We start from the raw sequence: 23,701 nt of genomic DNA, 5'->3' as shown, positions 1-23,701 counted from the left end.
AACAAAACCCTTTACTGCTATGAAACAAATTCAGTCATTGGGACACCGAGAACTAATAATACAACAGTGTAGTCTCATAATGACCATGACTTTTAGTACTGATGTAATGTGACAGCGGAGGACAAATACATAGGATTCGTCTGTCCCACGGATGTGGATAATGGATTTTGGATATATACAGATTACCTGTAATAGCATTTGTTAACTAACATTGAGTTCCAGTCACCTCGTAAGAGATATTACAACATATCAGCACGACTGAGAAGGACATGTCCTCGTAAAGAATCACACGACTGGCAATCTGGAGTGTTCTTTGGAGTTCTATAGCTCAAAATATCAACACCGTGAAATATTTCCGGAAGTCATATGATCAAGAAATAACCGTAATTCAACAAAACCTGTAAAACTTGTTGAAGCGTTGATTGCTCATCCTGTTTGTATCCTACAGACATAGTTACAGTCCATTTCATTGTCTTTTATCATATGGCTCTGTCCACTCTCATATTTTCCCTATTTTATATTAACTTCATTAAGGGAAAGCCCCACGATGTGTTGGAACTTACGGCGGTATACTAGTACCATGATTGGCTACACGTAGTGAAGATGCTCTCCGAGCTTGACTGTTCGACGCGAAGTTTACGGGCGATAATCCAGTCTACGTGTATTTTGCACATATTTAAGAAGTTTTGGCTACCTGTGATTTGTCTTTCATCCTTTCACTAAGGTGTCTCTCATCATTTGGTGACATATCTCCTACACTTCGCTGTTGTATCTCCTTCCCTTCGTTGGTTTATTCGTCTCCTAACCTTCGCTAATGTGTCTCCTTCCCTTCGTTGGTTTATGCGTCTCTTAACCTTTGCTGATGTGTCTCCTGTCCTTCGTTGGTTTATGCGTCTCCTAACCTTTGCTGATGCGTCTCCTTCCCTTCGTTGGTTTATGCGTCTCCTAACCTTTGCTGATGTGTCTCCTGTCCTTCGTTGGTTTATGCGTCTCCTAACCTTTGTTGATGCGTCTCCTTCCCTTCGTTGGTTTATGCGTCTTCTACCCTTCGCTGATGTGTCTCCTCTCCTTCGTTGGTTTATTAGTCTCCTAACCGTCGCTAATGTGTCTCCTTCCCTTCGTTGGTTTGTGCGTCTCCTAACCTTTGCTGATGTGTCTCCTGTCCTTCGTTGGTTTATTAGTCTCCTACCCTTTGCTGATGTGTTCCCATTCCCCGGTGATGCGTCTTTCATCCTTTCACTTATGGGTCTCTCATCATTTGGTGGCATATCTCCTAACCTTTGCTGATGTGTCTCCTGTCCTTCGTTGGTTTATGCGTCTCCTAACCTGTGCTGATGTGTTCACATTCCCCGGTGATGCGTCTTTCATCCTTTCACTTATGGGTCTCTCATCATTTGGTGGCATATCACCTACCCTTCGCTGATATGTCTCCTGTCCTTCGTTGGTTTATGCGTCTCCTAACCTTTTGCTGATGTGTCTCATACCTTTTTATTAATGTCTCCCTTGTCGCCCACTCTCTGCTGGGTTGTATTCAATGGCGGTCGCTCGCTAAGTCTGTATTGTTTCGTTTCCGTCCTTGTTTATTTTTTTTGTTTTTAGGTTTTTTCAATGATCAATTACTAGTTTAGTAAAGCTTCACGTGGTTTTGAAAGCAGAAATACCGGAAACATAGTAGGGTCACCTATGTATATTCCGTCAAAAGATCAGTTCACAGAGACAACCGCAGATTTCTTGTTTTACAACAAAATCAAATGACGACTGATCTTTAAAACTTTCTGATTAAGATTAAACTATTATTTTCATTCCTGACCTACTATGGAAATGAAAGTGCAGCACGTATTATCATATATTGTTTCCAAAGTGTTAGTAAATTAGAAAGATTTACAATGTTTCATATGTAGTTCATTCCTAAAGCGGTAAATCAGATTTTTTTTCCTCGGAATTTTATCAACTGTATCACTTTACTCTCTTAGAATGCTTCTGATGTACCGAAGCCCAGTATGGTTAACAATTCTGCCATTCCACATGCCAACAACTGTAAGTTTTAAAAATGCAGAAAGTCTTTATAACGAGAAAACCAGGTCGAAATAATGCTTCTTCTCGATTTGGATAACCAGCAGTGTGGCATTCGATCATTTATCACATGGGAAGTGTACTAGATGTGGCCTCTTGCACCTTTTGCAGCAGAATTTGTGTCAATCATTTCCTGTTTTTCGCTAAAACCGCCAATATATAAAAAGCTTTTCTTCAAAGGAAGTTTAAAACTATCAATTCTTAAATCCGTTGTTAAATTGACCTCAGTAAATATTCGAAATTTTGTCAAAGTAAGAAATGATGAGGTCATTAGTTGTGATAAGCTTTTGTGTATGATCAAATGTAGAATTTACAATTACTTATGTAACAGGAGCGGAAAACGAGCGGCCAGACTGGGGTTCGAACCCGAGACCTTCCGAACTCTAGATGGATGGTGTTGTTTTTTCTAATAATTGATATTATATATTGACGGGGATGCTCTACCTACAGAGCTAACTGGTCGCTTACGATTGACCCCGTCCAGTTCCGTTATTAACTATTTTCTACTTTCATTTGCTTTATTTTAACAGAAACATTTTGCGTGTTAGTTAGTATACAAGGATAATATACTAGTATACTAAGTTTTTGCTACACAACCTGTAAGAAAAATAGTGAGATTTTACGATGACAAACAACATGATACAAAATGGGACATCACAGAAAAGGGAAATATTCATGTATTGGAGGCATCATTACAACGTCTAAATACAAGGAAATCATAATTGTTTTAATTGAAAATTGAATATTTTTAAAGCAATTGAAACAATTCAACATTGTATTTATGTTCACACTGAACTGTAGACGATAATGTGTTTTTAAAGCCATGCTCGCACATTCTACTTCGTTATATCCAAGAGAGACATTAACTTTCTGAAAGGGAGCTTCTGTCCTGTAAAAAGGCATTACTTATAGAAGATCTCAGAACCTGGCATGGTTCAAATGTCATGTTCCGGTCAACTTCATTCAAATGGTGGATAAGTCCATTCAGATACCGTTTTTCATCTATTTCTTGAACCTGTCGCTCAACCTCGTAATCGATATCTTTCTTCTCCAACTCTAGTTTCGAAAACTTTTTTCCTAGGTCAGCATAATCACCTACAAGTTGATGAGTCTCAAGTTTCAACTGTTTTGCTTCTTCCGTCATTTGTATCACTCTTCGGTACATCTCTGCCATTGAGTCGTCATTTCTGGTTTCGTCGCACGCTTCCTTTGCAATGGGAAATTGTTTCTTTTGCTGTTTTTTAGGAGTTTTTCTGTATTGCTTCTTTGGTCTGGCGTTGCTCTCTTCGTCCAATAAAAATCGTACATGTTTTTCACGTTGTTCGACAGGCCCTTCATTATTTTCAGCCATTCTCAAGTAGCCGATCATAACGCCATTTTCATTTACTTTCCACGTCATCAAAACTGACGTTTTTCGCTTATTGTTGATGACGTCATGTTTTCTGTCTTGGAGACGATTACAATGCATTTGGATGATGGAAGAGTCTGAAACCCCGCAGTCCTTGGACAGACTATGGTATAAGTCCTTAAAATGTTGCATTTGTTTGGATTACTACAACAATCCACATACCCTGAAATGTGGACACAGCTTCTGTATAAGGTGAGTGTGTTGCTGCATGTTCGAGTTGAAAGAAGCTGCAGCTGGTGAGAACATTTTGGTTAAGATGTCTAAAGAAACCTTTTGCTGATCTGACCCCGCGTATCCTTTTAAAGTATTTGAGTTGTACAACATTTCTAATGTAAAAGAACAGTGAAAACACATCCTTGCCGAATTCCCCGACAGGAATCAAACCCAGGTCTCTTGCTCTGTCAAATGAGGTTAAAAATCATGTGTTTTTTCTTGGTATTTCACAAAAAGATTTCTTCAACTTTTGTTCCATGTTTTGGTCACATATCAGCAGCGCACGTATGTATAAATAGATCGCAGCAAGGCATGCCAGGTTCAACAGTCTTTTAACAGGTAGGGTTATCTAGAATGGATCACCCATTATATTCTGTTTGTTTATAGAATAAAATGACATTATCTTGAATATTTTTCTTCGTTTTATGAAAGTTCAACTTCTTTCTCATCATCCTCGGTCACTTATCTGTCAAAATGTTAATTTCAGCTGTACGTTTCATTGTTCAAAACATGTTACAATATTTGTGTTGTTCCCAGGATTTTTTTTCACTATAATTTCATCTTTTTAATTTAAACAAAGAGGATAAACAACATAGAAGACAGGGACTGATAAAAATGCCATAGTAATTCATAAAAACCTTATTTCTTGTTTAGAATGCTTAATATTCATTTATATTGCAAAATAAAAATACCACGTCAAATATCAAATAAGTGTTCCATTTTGGGTTGCGTTCCGTTTTTGGTAGCGTTACATTACCTATGTACAAGCTATACTGCCCCGCCCCTTGTACACAAATACATCTATTTCACTATAGGAATCGGACATTTTACATTACCCTTTTTGTGTTTTACATCAAACCTGTAAAACGTCCACTGTTCTACAAATGATGCTTGGTATTTGGCCAGAGCGAATGATTTCATGGTAAGTCTAGGCGAATTATATAAAAACGAAATTTTCATAACTTCAGATTGCTGGCTTACTTAGCTAGGTTTTGATGGATTATACAATTCCCCTATGAAATAAACTCAGAAATACTGTAAAACTGTAGTTTTCGAGGCGTTTTGAGGATCGGGTACAATGAAATACGTAATGAATACATATCGTTGAATCAGAAGCTTTTTATTACTACCTGTAGCTGTCTTGGTCGTTTGGCACGGAATGCCGTAGATCAGCATCCTGGCTCAAATCCCAACCAAATAAAGTTGCACTGCCCAACCTGTCGACGTCCGCTAAGTGCAAAGAACATACGGAAGGGAAAACTGACCGTCAACTACAGTCTACAGGAGTTTGTGGAAAACTGGCTCAGCGAACAGAGCACGGTAAGACGCACTTCCCTCCATCAAAATATCTTCAAGCTATGAAAAGTTGCCATTACTATCGTAATATGTAGCATGACATGATATGGAAGTATATTACATTGTTGATATGTTAGATGTATGTGCAATCGTAATTCTTGGGAGAAGGTACTTTCAAGTTGTGATAACTTTTGCCTATATCGCATTTGTTGGATTTAACCAATGAAATACGTTTAAATCACATTGACATTAAAGATCTGGTTTGGATGATAGACTAAAATGCATGATTAGTTTTCATTAATTGGTATATTGACGTTAAATATGATCCGCCTTGCCATAAACAGTCCAAATGATGACATACGATGTACAATGCTAGGTGATGTGTTCATGACCATGGCTGCATTTCATTATCATTTTCATTTCAGATTCGAACCCAGACTATTCAGGTTCGATCAGTCGCGTCACAGAGTGCTGACGAGGGTAGCGATGAGGAGGATAATAATGAAGAGGTGTCCCGAACTGAATTCAGGGAGGTTCCCTTGCGGAATCTTCTTCCGGCGATGTCCAGTAGTGAGGTGGACAACATAACTAGTCATGTGGAGCAACGACGCGCTCGAGTGACATTTAGTTGTGGCAGCACTTCGGACGAATCCGATGCCAGTTTCACAACGGCACGAGACAGTCAGTTAGTAGCGCAACATGCCGTACAGAATTTGCCCGTCTTCTCGTTTACCTCTATATTAAGTCACTTCTTACAGGACATTTGTGGAGTTGTATCCGATGTAATAAGATGTCCGAACCGGTCCGTGATGGCGGTAGTGTGGAGCGGATACACCTTCTCCATCATGCTTATCTCCAGTGGTTTCTTTCCCTACATGCTTCTGTATAGTGTTCTCTTCTTCCTTATACTGTACGCTGAGTCCATTGAGCAGCGCCGAGCACAACGGGAGCGCCAGGCACTGGCAGTCGAAGACTAAATGCAACTGACATGAATAGCGATTGCGGAATTCGTTTTGGTCGCTTTTTCAAAAATGACTATGCGGTCAGGTAACAATAACATGTTTTCCTGAATGGAATGCATGATAAAATCCGATACATAAGACAAACGCGTTATTGATTTTTTGTTTTCCTAAACTCGGCTTGTCCTTGCCCGGTGGATATCAGTTGTGTTGATATCATCATTGTCTGTGAATGTCAAGATGAATTTGCAGCTTATTGCTACCCTGAACATGTTTTTTGTTAGTCGAATTAGGAAAACACATCATCCACGTATTGGATTAAACATAGTTTATCTGATGGTTTTGAATCAAAGAAAGATTATCAACGATGCAAAAATGATGCAATTATTAGGAAAACTACAATTTTATAAGCTTTGCTTGTTATCAATTAAAACCACACAACCATTAAAGAATGAAAGTCTTGTGTCAGTATATTCCACCTTAATACACTGAAAAAGAGCCATCGCCGAAAAATCTAGGGTGGAAGTACACCCGAATTTGGAATGTGTATCACGTATATAAATGATTATTTACCTGTTTGAAATAATGTAATCCTACATTGGATATCTAACAGATCTTTCAAGTTTCCATCCTTTTGTCTGTTAGTATCGCTACCGAGACGCAATTATCACGTGGTGCGTTTAATGTTTCAATTGCCTCCTCCCAAAGTTCCGGTCTGGGAAGTTATGGTTAACCTACTCTAACAAATAATTACTTTGTTTGACTTATTGTACAATGATTATCAATTAGCAACATATTTGGCTACGTTTTAAATTGATTAGGTCACAAGTCCCTTACCGGGGGACCTGAAGTTTTCTCCCGTTTATAAATCCCATCCAAGGTTTCCTCGTCTTATATTTTTTATCTCCTTTTGTAATAACTTTCACAAGTTTGTCGACAGGTCCGTTTTACCCGCCTTTTTAACATAACGTTTAAAATTTCTGGTCAATATGGACATTACTCTCAGGAGCGAGAGTATGCAAATTGTCTTCTGCATTACTCTCCAGAGCTAATGTATTATTCTCCAGAGCGATTCTTGATGGAGTTCAATCCGCATTATTTCCGAGAGCGTGTCTGGCAATATGGACCGCCGCAATACTTTCCGGAGAGAGTCTTGACAGATGGACTTCCGTCGCTCCACGGAGCGATCCTCGCCAGATAGATCCCTTTATAATTTTCAGAGCTAGTCTGGACAGAGGGACAATTCCAATACTCGCTGGAATGAGTCTTGACAGATTGATTTCTGCTTTACTCTCCGGAGCAATCCTATACAGACGGACTTCCGTGATACTCTTTGCAGCGAGTCTGGCAGGAGGACTTTCTTGTCATTCTCATGAGTGAGTCTAGACAGGCGCACTTCTGCATTACTCTCCGGGGGAAGTCTTGACAGGTGCACCTCCGCATTACTCTCGGGAGGAAGTCTAGACAGACACCTTTCCGCATTTCCCCCCGGAGGAAGCCTTTACAGACACCTTTCCGCATTATTCTCCGGAGGAAGTCTTTACATACACACTTCCGCATTACCCTCCGGAGCGATCCTAGAAAGGCTTCTTCCATATTGCCCTCCGCGGTGAATCTAGACAGGTGGACTCCATTGATATTTCTCGCAGCAAATCTTCTTAGAGGGAATTACGCAGTACTCCCTAGAATGAGTCTTGACTGACTTCCGCATAAATCACATGTGCGGTCTGAACAGACTGACTGACGCATTTCTCTCGCTCCCGAATTTTGACACAAAGATTTCCGCAGTGTCCTTTATGGAACGAGCCTGGCCGACTCTAAGCAGGAATGTTGGTATGTAGAAAAGGGAAATATACAATTAGAAAAATGAAAAATTCACGCTTCACATACAAATTGATGGCACGCTGTTCCTGTTGATTTCGTTGTAGGAAAATATCAAGGTAAGCGTCTAAGATAAAATACCGTGTTCATCGATTTCCAATTCCGATCGGTATATACCATGGACATGGTCAATAAAGTATTTTTTATCTAAAGTTAAGACATATGACAGTAATGGACTTGGCATGGTCTCTGTGACCTGTTTTGATATAGACCCATATGAAGTCAACCAAGAGAGAGACACGGTATGTCAATAGCATGTTGGGAGATATTTTCGGCAAAGATTCTTTTCGACCAGAAACTCGATCTTCTTCACGATTTCGCCTCCGTATACACCGCAGTATAAACGTGTGGTTTATATGGGATCTTGTTCCATATGTTTTAAATCACGTACAAGGTCTGAAAAGACCCACAAAATTACAGCAGTCACGATATAAATTATATATACCCATAAATATGTTTCTCCTCCAAGTCATTGGTTTCATAACTTGCTATTTTTGCGTCATTTTGCAGACCATGTTGTATATATGATAATATATATAACCGTAATTTACAGTACGAGGTCGGTACTATTGCTGTATCGATATAACATCACTAAGACTGGTTAGTAGTGCATTGTCGGAAATCGTCAAAACAACGGTAAAAACAGAAGCAACGACAGGCGATGCTCCAACATTTTTGTAACATCAACGGCAGTACCCTGGTATGGTTTCGTTTAATTATAAGGGTAGAGCATGAGTCAAGTCTCGAAAATAGATCGGGCGACTCTCTGGTATATACAGTATTTGTGGCGTGTTACTTTAGTCCTGTCATATACAAGTATGCTAAAGATGTACTATCGTTCTTAGCGACATCACATCTCTAGAGCTCCAATCAACAGTGGCGCCTAGGTATAACATCGGCGAATCATCGGTAACACAACGCCGACGCCTCGGCACAACATTGGCGAATCATCGGTAACACAACGGTGATAACTCAGCATAACATCGGCCAATCATCAGTAACACAACGGCGACACCTAGGTATAACACCGGCGAATCATTAGTAAATCAACGGTGTCGCCTCGAAATAACATCGGCGAATCATCGGTAACACAACGGTGACGCCTCGGTATAACATTGGCAATTCATCGGTAACACAACGGTGTCGCCTCGGTATAACATCGGCCAATCATCGGTAACACAACGGTGTGGCCTCGGTATAACATCGGCGAATCATCGGTAACACAACGGCGACGGCTCGGTATTATAACTTCGGCAAATCATCGGTAACACAACGGTGTCGCCTAGGTATAACATCGGCCAATCATCGGTAACACAACGGCGACGCCTCGGTATAACACCGGCGTGTCATCGGTAACACAACGGTGTCGCCTAGTTAGTATAACTTCGGCCAATCATCGGTAACACAACGGTGATGCCTAGGTAGTATAACATCGGCAAATCATCGGTAACACAACGGTGTGGCCTCGGTATAACATTGGCGATTCATCGGTAACACAACGGTGTGGCCTCGGTATAACATCGGCGAATCATCGGTAACACAACGGTGTGGCCTCGGTATAATATCGGCGAATCATCGGTAACACAACGGCGACGCCTCGGTATAACATCGGCCAATCACCGGTGACACAACGCTGTGGCCTCGGTATAACATCGGCCAATCATCGGTAACACAACGGCGACGCCTCGGTATAACACCGGCGAATCATCGGTAACACAACGGCGACGCCTAGGTATAACATCGGCCAATCATCGGTAACACAACGGTGTCGCCTCGGTATAACACCGGCGAGTCATCGGTAACACAACGGTGGCGAAAAAGTGGTTCATCAGCTATTATCGATAGGTTAATGGTATATTGCTATGACTAACTTCGATTTTTTTCGTCGTTTGTAATTTTTAGTTCCGGACTGGAGTCTGAGAGGTACAAAGTACGTAGGTAGTTTGTGACATGGCTTTATTTTGTATCTAACAATTACATTAACTTGACGAAATCTTTGTTTGTTTTGTTTTGTTTTTTTTTCGAATAAAACCTCAACAGACATGCCAAGGCAAGTTTACTTACCAGGTTCCAACCAGCTGAATAATACAAAGATAATAAAATATACGTTTTCGTTTATGCCCTCTTCTTACGGTTGTTATTTATCTAATCTTGTCTAATTGTGCCCCCATTCATTACTATGCTATAGTTAGTGTGAACTTGGCACTGACCCGGTCTGACCAGAGCCATTCGACCAGGAAAAAAAGCGAATTTCATTTTCGTAAAAAAAATTACACTAATAAGTTAATATGACTATCACATAATTACACGACTAAATCAATAGGAAAATCAGCTTAATGCCATCCGTTCAAAAATTATCTGACATTTTTCATGCAGGAAGTGCTATACAATCAATTTGAAAAATATCAAGCTTCTGTATGTTTTAAAAAGGATTAGTTATGTACTTTTGGAGAAAATGGTTTATTTACACAGCAAGGCTAGTTAACTGGAATCACTATGCTGCTTATAGTGTTACCAAGTGATAAACAGATATAGACAGTTTATTACCCCGCGGTATTATACATCTATGCACGAAATGATAGACATTATTCTTATAACATTCATATTTTCTACCTTTACTTCTACATAACCATCTTTTCATAAATTATGCATCATTGTTCTAAATGCACAGAGTCATCCACTGAAGAAATGAAAGTTTTTCTTTTTTTCTTTTTAGAATTATAAGAATGTAAACTAGGAGTATCAGGTATTGATTATTTAACACTGATAGGCTAAATCTAAATTTACGTTAGAATTTACTCATTTTCCAGATTTGCTCTCTTGGAGACGTGCATACTGTTATCCCGAACTCTTTCACTGTTGTCGACCTGGATCATGGTTCGGCTCCGTCATTTAATCAGACCGTTATAACATGACCGGAATATATGCTTGCACATGCGCAGCTTTAGTGTTGACATTTTTTGAACAGTGTAAACATAATGTTGTGTTGGTTCGTGAATATATATATTTTGCCTATTGAGCGATAAGGGGTAGGTTATTTTTCTTGGTTCAACATTTATATGATATGTGATTAACGATGTAATGATTCCTACTCATCACTCATATTTAGATCGTCAATTTAAGCCGGGAACTTAAGAGATGTGTTCAGGCATGTTTTGAATTTGAGATTCGAATTCGGTCAGCAGTTCATTGAAAATGAAACCATTTCCTTTCGTATAGAATCATGTATATTGACACATAGACTGCACAGTAATTCTCTTAAAGTAAGTAGTTTTGTTCTCACGCATATTCTGCAATAATATATACTCTATCATTTTGTCTGTTAGCATTTTGCGACTGTGATCATCTAGGCCTAACTTGTACCAGTTTAATTTACCTGTTACATTGTATTGAAGATTTTGTCAATGCAGGCTTATACGAAAATACATAACAACAAAATAAATAATTTTGAAGACATACAGAGAGCTAGAGGTATCAGGCCAGGAATAGGTTTTATTTATGTCGCTCTGTTAGGATTTTAGATCTTGAAATTAAGAAGTAGAATTTTTGGATGTGCTGGAATTTCAGGCACCATTTTGGCCTTTAATGAAGGAAGGTTGCTTCCAGTCTATGAGACTTAAGATATGATAACAATTATTTTATTGCAGGTAAAGATAATATATAATACACCAACGTGATGGCAAGTGGGAGCTTCTTGGGAGCCTCTGGAGGGGCTGGTTTAAATGCAAGCCTTCCACCTCTGCCTCCCTCCCCTGGACAAAACTTGGCTCAAAAACTCCCCCAAATAACAACCGAAACAGAACTGCAAAAAATGTTAGCTGATGAGCGGATGCGAAGTCAAATGCACAGAACAAACTATGAACAGTTAAAACAAGAACATAGAAGGTTTGTTGAAATACAGTATTTAGAATTATGATTATGATGAATGGGCATATTGTTTCCATAAAGGATTTAGTGTTGTGAGATGAGATACTCCAATAAATCAATAACTGCAGCAATGTATTGATTAAATTTCTGAAATAAGAATATATTCTATATGTGAGGTAACTTCTTCTTTAGACTATGACATGATGTCTCGACTGAAAAGAAATGGAAGATGTACATGTAACACTAAATTGACATGTATCAGCCAGAGTTATCAATGAAATCATTCCAATTCTGTTGATGTATGGTTATTATAGATTGCAAGATGAATACTCTAAACTGGAAGATGAAATTAAGCACACCATTGAGGAGAGTAAGATTGTGCAAGAGAAATACAAAACAATGTATGAACAAGCAAGGAAAGATCTGACAATCAAATCTGAACAGCTGGAGGAGCTTCGCAGTAAGGTAGGAAAATGTGATAAGATAGTTTAAAATAGTCAAGTTTCACAACACTCTCAATTTACAGAAGATTACTATGACTTTCAGAATTGAAAATGCTCAAATTGTTGTATTTCCTTAAATTGTATTCCCAGTTGCATGCATTATAAAAATCTGAGTCGCTAAATCTTTGATAAAACATGCATTCTTGTTTGAGTACATAGTACATGTACATGCTTATGCAATAAGAAAAAAACACATTTGGTAGATTATTTGTAATACAAAACCGACACAATGTCAACTCTGAGGTAAGATTTATTTAACTAATACACCAACCCAGTACATGGTTGAATTGTTGTCAGAAACGCAATGTAGTTTATCTGAGAATATTATGGTGTAGTAGAATATGAAAATGTAAACTTTGTTTATTTCACAATTATGGTGATACAAGCTTTAAGTCTATGTTAATCACTTTAACTACTTGTTTGCTCAGATGGGGGATATTACTGTGGGAGAAAACAAGAGTACAGTGAGCAACCAGGAAAACCCCACATAGTTGATCCCATATCTAATCATGTCTGTTCAGGGAATCACACCCTAGATGTCATGATGTACATAGTTTTACTTTATAAAGTTTTCTGAGAATAATAAATTCCTGTTGTAATATTTATTGGTTAGGTGGTGACACCCCAACGTTTGGAGATCTTGAAGATGCAGGTGGTAGATGATATGGAAAAAACCTACAAAGAGAAGTACCACAAGCAGGAGGCAGAGTTAGATGAGTTTAAAACTACCTGTACTAAACTCAAGTACGAGCTCGCATTTGTTAAGTCTGAGTTTGAACATGACAAGTTAGAAAACCAGCGCATTCTAGAGGAAATACGATTACAACAAGAGGCAGAGGTGGGTTGGTTGTTATGGTGAAAAAATGCTGATAAGACAATACTTATGTTATTATTTATATTTGGAAAGAAGAAACTTGTATTCTTTCTTGGTGAAAATATGAAATCATTCTATACATGTCAAATCTTTAGGATAATATTGACCAAGGAGCATTTGATTATTATTGATTTGAATTGATGTAGAAAAAGTGATTGCAATGATTCAGTTATTTAAGAGTAAATCTTAGTTCTGTATGATGAAGTAATGTTCATGTACACTGTAAGTTTGTATTCTCCATAGAATAAATTTTAGAGTAATTTCTTGATAATTTCTGTATTATATCTATAACACATATGAGGTAAATGTCCAGATCCATCGTATAAGCTCAGTAATTGTTACAGGTGTCAAATCTGAGGAAAGAGCGAGAGGTGACTTTGACTAAAATGAAGGCAGAAGGCAATCTAGACTCAGAGCGGGTACGTGTCTTGCAACGTGAGAATGCTCAGATGCATCTGAAGCTAAAGAGCTTGACCACAGAAATGGAGGAGATTCAGGCTCAGAGAGAGAAACAGAACTTTGATGTGGACCACCTCAATCGTGTACAGGCCAAACAGATTGCTGAGTTCACAGCATCCATTAAGTCTATGGAGGTATGAAATCCTAGAGAAAGGGAGTGTGATAAATCTGTACAGATCACTTTTCATCATGTCAATCATGTTTACAAAACCTATTAAGATAACAGAATTAGTTTCAATTGAATGATTGTAGGTCAAAAATAAAGTGCATGGTAATATGCACATTGAAGAAATGTAAAATATGTGACAAACATTTACTTACCAATAAATGGATTTTAGTCATAAAAAGTACACATACCTGTACATGACTGGAATTTTTCTTTTAATTTTTCACATGGCCATTATTCTGTTGATTGTTGAAAGCTTTATCTGCTTTTGAATTGGATATTTTGTTTTAAAAATCAATGTGGTGTCATATGGTACATCTTGGTCTTGTAAGTGCTGGCAACCTGAGGTTTCGTAAGTGTGAAGAATAATGTATTTTCATGTTTTTCTCACAGAAAGGAATTGCTAGTGTGTCATTGCATTTTGATGTTTACAGACAGAGAGGGAGTCACTGCGTAAACAAGTTGAGCAGCTCCAGCGAGACTTGTCAGCCACAGGAGACACTCACAATAAGCTGATTTCTCGTACACATGAAGTGGAGCGGGAAAACATTCAGCTAAAAAATCAAGCAGATGAGGTATCACATAAGAGCAAGGTAGATCTCACTAATCTGAAGATGGACATGCTGAAACAGAGAGGGGATCTGGAGCGTGATCGTGACAGACTATCCAACCTCATCGATGGTAAGATAAAGTCAGTAACTGACATCACAAAAAACTTTGTGAATATCTAACTGCTCAGCTTTGAGTTTCCATCACAAAGAAAGGCACATTGGCTGGTAGACATTTAATGGTACTGAACTGATGTATTGGGCCCCTGCAGTGTCTGATTCTGTACAGTTTGATTTAACATTGTAATTATGTAAATCATCAATTTAATCAAGTTCCATAGTGTATGAAAGTTATACAAGTAAAGTGTATTTTCTAGACAAGTTTCTACGCTTCAAACATTTGCAAAAGAAAGATTTTAATTTTTTTTTTAAGCATTGCAATTCAAAAACCTATCTGCATTGCAATCCAAGTGTGGATACAAAAGTATCTGTGTTTCTTTCACTGATCTCTATATGTTGCAGCAGTATTCTGTCTTTTAAAGCATTGTTTCAAATCCACAAAATCTGTATTATTTGTGTTAATTGCTGAGATGAATGACCCTTCACACTGTTGCTGACTTTTGGCAGATCTTCAAACAAAACTGGAAATTTCTAAACACACCATTGACCAGCAGTCACGGGGGCTTGCAGAGAAAGAGAGGGAGGCAGTGCGCCGTGTTCAGGGAGCACGTGAAGAAGAGTTTGAAAAATTCACAAAACTGGAGAGTGAGAAGTAAGGTCCCAGTTTCATTGATAGCCAGTTAAACATTTAGAGAACATCTCTTTTAGATATAGATATGAATGGGGTACCTTGACATGTGTAATGTATATTTGTTTTAGTAGCACCAATAATGCTAACGTTAACAGACAAAAGAGCTTATAAATCTAGTACTATTTTCCATGGGAAGGGGATATACACATATTCTGCAATAGATTTGGTGTATCTAGTACCTAGTAGATGTAGGAAAATAATTCTTGTTGTCAAGACTAATAATCAAAGGTAGGAAAATAATTTTTATTGTCTAGACCAATATTCAAAGGTATCTCTAAATTTCAATATGTGAACTTCTCCAGGCTTGCCATGGAAACTAAATTACAAGAAATCGAGCGAAGGAAAATTGATGAGGAGGCTCAAAAACATGCAGAGAGAGAAAAAACAGAAGAAAGGATTCGTGCTGCCATGGACCAGAAGGATATTGCTGAACGAGAACTTCTTGTTATAAAGTATGATTCCAATTTACTTTGCAGCAGATATCCCAGTTTAGTCTATAAAGGATATTTAATGTGCAGCAGATATCCCTGTTTAGTCTATAAAGGATATTTAATGTGCAGCAGATATCCCAGTTTAGTCTATAAAGGATATTTAATGTGCAGCAGATATCCCTGTTTAGTCTATAAAGGATATTTAATGTGCAGCAGATATCCCTGTTTAGTCTATAAAGGATATTTAATGTGCAGCAGATATTCCAGTTTAGTCTATAAAGGATATTTAATGTGCAGCAGATATCCCTGTTTAGTCTATAAAGGATATTTAATGTGCAGCAGATATCCCAGTTTAGTCTATAAAGGATATTTAATGTGCAGCAGATATCCCTGTTTAGTCTATAAAGGATATTTAATGTGCAGCAGATATTCCAGTTTAGTCTATAAAGGATATTTAATGTGCAGCAGATATCCCTGTTTAGTCTATAAAGGATATTTAATGTGCAGCAGATATCCCTGTTTAGTCTATAAAGGATATTTAATGTGCAGCAGATATCCCTGTTTAGTCTATAAAGGATATTTAATGTGCAGCAGATATCCCTGTTTAGTCTATAAAGGATATTTAATATTTTTCTCCTGTGAAAATCTCAAGCAAACAAAAATATCAGTATATGCTATGGAAAACCATTTAATTTGGTCTCTGTCTTTTCAAAGGTGCTGGAATCAGTGACATAATCTTAATTGTTGTATAGTAATGATATCACATCTGACATCATATAACAAATTGTTAAATTCAGTTATATATTTCACCAGCAGATGTCATGTTTCTTGAGGAATAATAGTTACATTTTATTAATTTGGGTTGGGGAAAAAAAACAAAACATCAAAATTTGCACTATGTAAGATTATATAATTCATTATGTGACTAATACAGTTCTAGGCAAATGTTTCTCCTTCCATGTAAAGAAAAGTAAAACAACCTGTGATACAGTTCTAGACAAGAATTTTAAGCTCCGTAAAGCAATATAAAACAACCTGTGATACATACTAACTTGGTGTATTGAGGTAAGGCAGCAGGTTTGGAAGTGTTGAGACCTGAACATCTTTTGGTTGTGCCCCAGAAATGGAATAGGTTTGGCAAAGAGTTCTTTAACCTGGGCTATATATATAAATACACCATAATTTATGTAAGAGTATCATGTAGGTAAATTTGCTATGTAATTTTGTGTTGGCATCTCTTCTATTTTTACAGATATTTTACATTATTTCTTTTCTGTTACAGGACAAAACTAACTCACTCACACTCTACATCAGACCAACTCGAGAGAGAGAGGCGAGAAAACTCTGAATTGAAAAGTAAACTCAACAAAGTGGAAACCGAACTCAACAGTTTTATGGGAAATGAACACGAAATGACAGATGAAAATATTAGGTTACGCAATCAAGTAGAACTCTTAAAGGAGGAAGTGAAACTGACAAAAGATCAGTTACATAGAATTCAAGATAACCATGATTTAATAGTGGCTCAACAGAAAACTGCCTTCACTGATGATAGAGCGCAACTTGAATTACGGGTACATGAACTGGAAAACAAACTGGGCATAGCTCAAAAGAAATATCAAAAGGCTTGTAGTGTTTACAAAAAGGTAGGATTTATATTTATTTTTTTACTTTTATGCTATTGATTGAGGTTTTCATTTAACATTTGACATTTTTCAACTTCAAAAGTCTAATTACAGGGCTCTCACACCCCATTTTGGGACTGGGGCCCGGGGCCCTTTGAATTGGGAAAAATAATGGTGTTTTCCTTATAATTGGGAAACCTTGGGGTCTAAATTGGGAAAAAAAGATAGTATTTTGCATTGGGAATCGGCCCCAAATCTGGCAGATCGAGAGTCCTGAATTACAAATTTGAAATGGTAAGAAAAATTACATATCTCTGCTTCAATATAAATAATGATTTATGCTAATTTTCATTGTTACAAAATGCAGTTATCTCTTAATATTACCTTGTTTTTCATCTCTATTTCATCAAGTAGTAGGTTTAATAATTACGATAGTTAACTTTCAGTACACACGTCCAGAATAGCTTGCTAGCTGATCTTAATGTACATGTATTGGTCATCAGCATTAAGATATCTGGAAATTAAAATCTATTAATGAGCAGGTAGGAAACAGAAATGTCCCTTCAAAGCCAAGAGTCAAAACTCCTGGTTGGGAGTCCATACTGTCTGTGGTCTGCTAAATGCCCTGGCACAGTTCTTTTTTTTCATCAACAGGGCAAAAATAAGTTGAATACAGAGTAATAAAACCTTATACAGTAGTTTTTTCTTTAATCTAGCTTTATAGGGAGGTTGTAATGGTAAAACTAGAGACTGTGTGAACAGAAATGTTTTCTGCATCTGCTCACAACAGTGCTGTTACACATGTAGCTTAATAAGCTTAGCTGGGTTAAACCAAACTTTGAATGAAGTTTAAAGGTTGAAACCTGAAAGTGCTTGTCACATTGGAGGAGCGATGCAATGCTAGATCTTCATTTATGAAGTTGTGGTAAATTTTCTGTAATTTGTCTCACCGATACCGATATTATATAATTATATCTATGATTTAAATAACCTATTGATTATAGTCCTTTGAAATTTATTGACAGTATAAGAAACGCAGTCAACATGTAGTGGAGAATACTCGAGACCGTCTTCAACTGATGGAGGCTAAAAATGAGGAGCTGCAGTTGGAAAAAAAAGCTTTAGAGTAAGTATACTGTTTCAGTCAATGGCGTAGCTGTTTAGTAGCTGACTTACATTCATACCATGTTCAAGCTAAGCTGAACCATACTTTATAAACAGTAGTCGTTGCATGTTGTTTGGCATTTTATATGATCAGTTGGTTGTTTTAGGGGGAAAATATCATGAACTGATCCATTGAACATAGCTATTTCATAATTATATTTTGAGTTCAAACGATTCTTATGTAGTAGAGGGTGGTACAAGGAGAGGGTATGTGTCTCTGTAGGTGAAGTAGATTTCCTTGACAGGTATGGCAATCTTGACCTGGTCAAGTAAAGATGATCATGGTAATCGTGTTGGGTTTCATTTTTATCTGCTACACATACCAAATTACTGTGAGTTTGTATTTGGTTTCAGAACACTGTGAAATACATGGACTTGATGTTTAAAGTATGCAGAGATTGGCATTCCTAGAGTGCTGAAGTTGACCCAATTAGATTAAAATACAGATCCTATTTCTCACTCCATTACTTTCTGCTTACAAAGGATCTGACAACATCCCATAAGAGGTCATGCTCTGTGACCTTTTGCATTAGCCAATCAAATTACCATTAACAGAATCTTGAAAGTAAATGAAAAGTAAATAGATCATGGAAAAGTCACAGAACATGATGTTGTCAGATCCTTTATGAAATAGATTAGGAATAAAAAATCTGCATTTTAATAAGACTGAGGTTGACCGCATGTGAGTATCTAATTTTGCTCTAAAGATCTAGTGTCAGTGTCTCTGTTTGTAGGTCCTGTGTGCCTCAGGATACCTACAATAAACTGAAGAAGCAGTGGAAAGACCTCCAGAGACGTCACGGAGAATTTCGCCGCTTCCTACTCTCAACAGGGGGTTTACAGCAGGTGGCCATCGGAGACATGTCATTTGGATCTGTGAACCTGGCAATGGATGCTACCCTCATACCTAATGTCAGCTTCACAGAGCAGGTAGGCAGCTTTATCTTGATAACTCAAAAAGTTCGCAACATAGTACAGCATAGTCTGCTGTGACTGTACTCTTCTATACTGTTCTAAATCCCTGACAGTAACATAGTTCAATCACAACTTGATGATAGCCATCCATTGTATTTATGTCATTTCTTTGTATCAATAATCAATATATTTATTTTACATTCATTTTGACATTTTTTGACGTTTTATATTTTTCTTTTACATTCTTTTTATCACAAAAAGTTATGTATAAACCATTAACCACTGGTGTACCATCTAGTTGCCCACATCTTCTGTTAATTGTAAATCTGTCAGAGATCTGGCATTTATCTTGGTACACTCTATACAGCTGTTATTTTTTAGTCATCATGTAGTGTAATTACCGTTTCATTTTTACATGTCCTACCTGAATGTACCAGTACTGTAATATTGTATTTTCTGTGTCGGAGAGGTTGCCAAATTTAATAATTTATCAATTTTACGTGTGAAAGAAGCAGAACAGAACTGACACCAGAAAAATATGGTGTAACTTTTAGAAAAAGAAATGAAGACTATAATTATAATAGACATCTTTAGGTATAATTCTGAATTTTTGTATTTATTGTATACAACAAATATCATAGATTATGCACTTGGATTAAATTGATAGTTAAGTGAATGGGTAACTAATTTAATTTACATATTTTCTGTAATAGATTGAATAGTTTTGAACACACATCATGATTTGGCACCCTTGACTGTTTGTTGATGACGATGCTCTAATCCTTCACCTCACCTCTTTGATTTCCAGCCCAAAACTCAGTAGATAGTACTGGCTTGAGGTAGGATGCCAAACAGCATCGCTGTTCATCTCTGTTGTATATAAGCTGTCCTGGCATTGAGGAATTTCACAAGCCTACATTCATCTACATTCTTGCATCTTAATCCTGTTATCATAGCAAGCCTTTCTGTACATTGAACATCCCCTGTAACTACAATGCAGCGTGTTACAGTTACCGCTTTTGTTATCAACCTTCTTGCTTTCCTTATTATCATACCTGGTTGTCTAAACTGTATTATACTTCAGAGACCCTTCTGTTTTTATTGTATATTGCTTCTCTATGTATTATTTAGGATTTTCACACTTTTTTTTAAAATGAGATAGCAAATATTTATGCTCATTTTGCAATTGCATACTACCACAATGTGTTTCACTTTTGTTTATTAGCTCACCTGGCTTGAAGGGCCAAGTGAGCTTATGCCCTGGTGCAGCCTCTGTCGTCTGTCATCAACTTTTTCCATTTAACAACTTCTTCTAAATAATCATTGGAACAAATGTTTTGATATTTGGCTGGTATGTTCCTAGGATGAAGCCCTACAAAGTTTACAAAAAGAAATGACTCGAGTTATATTTAAGGTCACAGGGGTCAAATTTCTTAAAATATTGAAACAAATTCTTCTCATGAACTAAAAGGCCTAGATGCATGATATTTGGTTGGCATGTTCCTAGGATAAAGCCCAACACAGTTTTCCATAGAAATGACCTTGACCATTGTACAATGTCACAGTGGTCAAATATCTTAAAACCATCAAACGGCTTCTTCTCTTGAGCTAAAAGGCCTAGATGCATGATATTTGGCTGGTATATTCCTAGGATAATGCTTGACACAGTTTACCCAAAAAATGACCTTGAACCTTATTCAAGATCACAGGGGTCAGATATGTTAAAACATTTAAACAACTTCTCACTAACAACTTCTTCTGACTAAACAAAAGAGGCAGAAGCATGATATTTGTCTGTTAGGTTCCAAAGATGATACCTGACACTATTCATGAAAAGAAATTACCTTGACCCATATTGAAAGTCACACAATCAAATTTGTTGAAACCTATGAAAGACTTCATCTGGTAATAGAAAAGCCCAAGAACCAAGATATTTTGTTGAATAGTGTTTCTAGGTCAAAGCCCAACAAATTTCATGGTGAAAAAGAAATAGCATTTTTCCATAATCCAGTTTATAACTGTCACTGTTTAGAGTTGATTATTGGAAGTGGTTTGTTGTGAAAATTGGTTAAAATGATTGGATGTGCCCACTCTGAATGCCGAAAGTATACATATCAATATATATGTGATATTAACACTGATTCTATTGTTGATGAACATTGAATAGCAGGTGAACAATGCAGGCCCATTGGACCCCTTTATTAATTATTAATTTTCATACAAAGTTTAATGTACAGTTTTGCACAGATAATTGTTTTTCACCAAGTTTTTACCATACTGAGTAGTTGCACAACATTTTTGTCTCATTTGTCTTTAATGTTAATTCTACTTTTCTTTCATTTTTTTCCTGTTCTTTAATCAAGTTGCTGGTAACTAGCTGTGTTTTATTATAGATGCAATTAACACCCTTCAGGCCTGTCCCTTGCCCTATACCCATTTACTGTCAAACAAGGAAAAGAAAAGCCATACAGGTGTAACAATTGTGAAATTTCTCAATACACAGGCATACATTGAATGTTTACTGGTTATGTAATCAATATTGACTGGTTAGATTTGGAATGTCATTCTGTACCCAAGGAAAGAAATTCTTCGTAAGGAACATGGAATTCATGAAAATTTTACTAAAAAAAAAAAAAAAAAAACAAGGTGTAAGGATTATGACAAGAGTACAATAATGAAAGATGACAGAATAAGACTGGTCAGTGCTGATGTTGTTAATTGCATGCATTGATAGGATAAGATCACTGGGGTCCTGTTAGGCGAAAACCCATACCTGTCAACTTACAGAGAAACCAGTGGTGTGTTGTCCTTATTGACGTTCCTGCATGTCCACACATGTCTGTGTTGTAAACATTTGTTCCTAGCTATTGATATATACTTGATTATACAGAGCACTATATCATACAATTATTTCTAATTATCAATCAAAGATTAACATTCTTTATCCAATGTAGAGTATCCCTGATATTTAACAGGCACTAGTTCTACAGAAAATGATCATTTGGTACTATTGATAGCTTTAATTGCTGACTGCTGGCAATTGAAATTGGTTATTTTGAAGATACATTGTACTGTTATATATATATACAGCAAATTTATAAAGTATTTGTAGATTTTGTACTAGTTGCTTATGAAAGATTGAAAGGAGGGCACAAGTACTTATAGCTATCAACAGTCTATCAGAGGTTTTGTAGAAATCACCTTTATATTTCTTTATATCTGAACTCTGTTGCTATGTTGTCATCGTATAGAAAAAGTCATTGAAAGGTTTACTTCCTTGTGTGTTTAAATCACATGAAATAATATCATTTGCTATTTGAAGTATTCTTAGACTTTCTTTTTAACCATAAAAGTAAAAATTTGAATTAGTTTCCTAGTAGTAAGTACAGTCAACCACTGATCCAAAGACTTCATGAGAGCACCATGCCTGGTATAAATAAATCTGGTAAATTAAAGTTGAAGGTGAGGTAAAAAAAAATTAGTTCTATATAAACATGAATGATGCTGAAATACAACCTGAAGGCATGTTTAAATAAATGTACTGTTATTTCAGGAGAGGAAACACCAGGAAGACTTGCGTTTACTCAAACAGCGTCTGGACATTGTTGATAACAACCAGCAACATCAACTGGAGGAGCTTCAGGAGATTGCCCACAGTACATTTAAGGGTTCCTTGCCTGGTGTAGAGGACCTGTCTGAGGGGCCTCATACAACTAAGGAGTTGGATAGAAACTTTAAGGACAATGTTACAGCTACTATGGGAGAGGATATCGATGATTATGAAGATGATTATGATGATTCAGACAGTATTGAAAAAGCCGACACAGAAAAGTCAAGCTGATGTGTTTCCTCTGTTCTAGGCCTTTGTATCTGTGATAGTAACTTGTCAAATTTTGGTGTCATGTAAGGTGCATACTCAATAGGACTATTTTTATAACAAGCCTTTTCTAAACTTCTTTGTACTTTTTCTATGATTTTAGAAAATCATCGGGTAAATTTTACTAGTTTTTACCTTCTTAGACACGAGTTATCCGATTAGAAATCTTGAATTAAATTTAACAATTGATATCAAAAGCCTGATGGTGTGTGTACGAGATGTTAGCTCCTGCTGGGTGTGGTGATAAATCCTCTGTCACACATGACAAACATGTAGTACAGGCGTCTGTTTCAATTTTAATATTTTTGAATGTTTAGAAAGAAGCATTACAAGTTTAACAATTGAAAAATGTTCTCTACTATGGAACAGTAAATAACTTTTAACACCTGGCCTTCAAAAAAAAAAGGGGGGGGGGGGGGGGGCGCAGAATCTGGAGTTATAAGTGCTTTATGTTGCCAAAACTATTGGCTTTATATATTGGATATAATACTCCCTATTTATCAGTCACAACATGTATTACACATCATTTCTGTTTAACCTCACGGTAATAACATGTTCACTTGAGGTACTGGATTGCATAAAGTACCAGTAGTTGGATGTAAGAATCATGATAAGTACACATGTATTTATT

The 23,701-nt window shown here is 37.0% G+C and overlaps 2 protein-coding genes across 4 annotated transcripts; both read left to right on the top strand.

Annotated features, from left to right (window-relative positions):
- Positions 1 to 3,545: 3,545 nt before the first annotated feature.
- LOC132544268 (E3 ubiquitin-protein ligase RNF135-like) lies at positions 3,546 to 5,967 on the top strand. The gene is made up of 3 exons (XM_060207842.1): positions 3,546 to 3,673; positions 4,831 to 5,014; positions 5,416 to 5,967. Exons 1-3 carry the CDS (start codon positions 3,546 to 3,548, stop codon positions 5,965 to 5,967), a joined length of 864 nt encoding a protein of 287 aa, XP_060063825.1.
- Positions 5,968 to 10,803: 4,836 nt separating this feature from the next.
- LOC132544267 (centrosomal protein of 83 kDa-like) lies at positions 10,804 to 23,473 on the top strand. 3 transcript variants are annotated; one of them, XM_060207841.1, is made up of 13 exons: positions 10,804 to 10,859; positions 11,478 to 11,715; positions 12,012 to 12,162; positions 12,814 to 13,038; positions 13,419 to 13,667; positions 14,134 to 14,380; positions 14,875 to 15,019; positions 15,361 to 15,510; positions 16,772 to 17,135; positions 18,140 to 18,240; positions 19,013 to 19,208; positions 20,002 to 20,032; positions 22,747 to 22,829. In XM_060207841.1, exons 2-12 carry the CDS (start codon positions 11,507 to 11,509, stop codon positions 20,014 to 20,016), a joined length of 2,052 nt encoding a protein of 683 aa, XP_060063824.1. In that variant the 5' UTR covers positions 10,804 to 10,859; positions 11,478 to 11,506; the 3' UTR covers positions 20,017 to 20,032; positions 22,747 to 22,829. The 3 variants fall into 3 exon arrangements, with proteins under 3 accessions (XP_060063824.1, XP_060063822.1, XP_060063823.1); XM_060207839.1 differs by lacking the exon at positions 20,002 to 20,032 and having other exon boundaries at positions 22,747 to 23,473; XM_060207840.1 differs by lacking the exons at positions 10,804 to 10,859; positions 20,002 to 20,032 and adding an exon at positions 11,038 to 11,093 and having other exon boundaries at positions 22,747 to 23,473.
- The last annotated feature ends 228 nt before the right edge of the window (positions 23,474 to 23,701 follow it).

This window comes from Ylistrum balloti, unplaced genomic scaffold (genome assembly GCF_031769215.1).
Source record: "Ylistrum balloti isolate Yb309-2 unplaced genomic scaffold, AGI_CSIRO_Ybal_v1 Utg369788, whole genome shotgun sequence".
Lineage (NCBI taxonomy): Eukaryota > Metazoa > Mollusca > Bivalvia > Pectinida > Pectinidae > Ylistrum > Ylistrum balloti.
Note: the sequence above shows the minus strand (reverse complement) of the source record. Positions and strands in the feature narration are given on the sequence as shown.

Bases quoted from the DNA above. Each gene is read 5' to 3' on its own strand.
- LOC132544268 (XM_060207842.1), top strand. From the start codon at position 3,546: ATGATGGAAGAGTCTGAAACCCCGCAGTCCTTGGACAGACTATGGTAT. The intron at 3,674-4,830 runs GTGAGTGTGTTG...TACTACCTGTAG, and splicing joins GGACACAGCTTCTGTATAAG to CTGTCTTGGTCGTTTGGCAC. The intron at 5,015-5,415 runs GTAAGACGCACT...TTTTCATTTCAG, and splicing joins GGCTCAGCGAACAGAGCACG to ATTCGAACCCAGACTATTCA.
- LOC132544267 (XM_060207839.1), top strand. From the start codon at position 11,507: ATGGCAAGTGGGAGCTTCTTGGGAGCCTCTGGAGGGGCTGGTTTAAAT. The intron at 11,716-12,011 runs GTTTGTTGAAAT...TGGTTATTATAG, and splicing joins TTAAAACAAGAACATAGAAG to ATTGCAAGATGAATACTCTA. The intron at 13,039-13,418 runs GTGGGTTGGTTG...TAATTGTTACAG, and splicing joins GATTACAACAAGAGGCAGAG to GTGTCAAATCTGAGGAAAGA.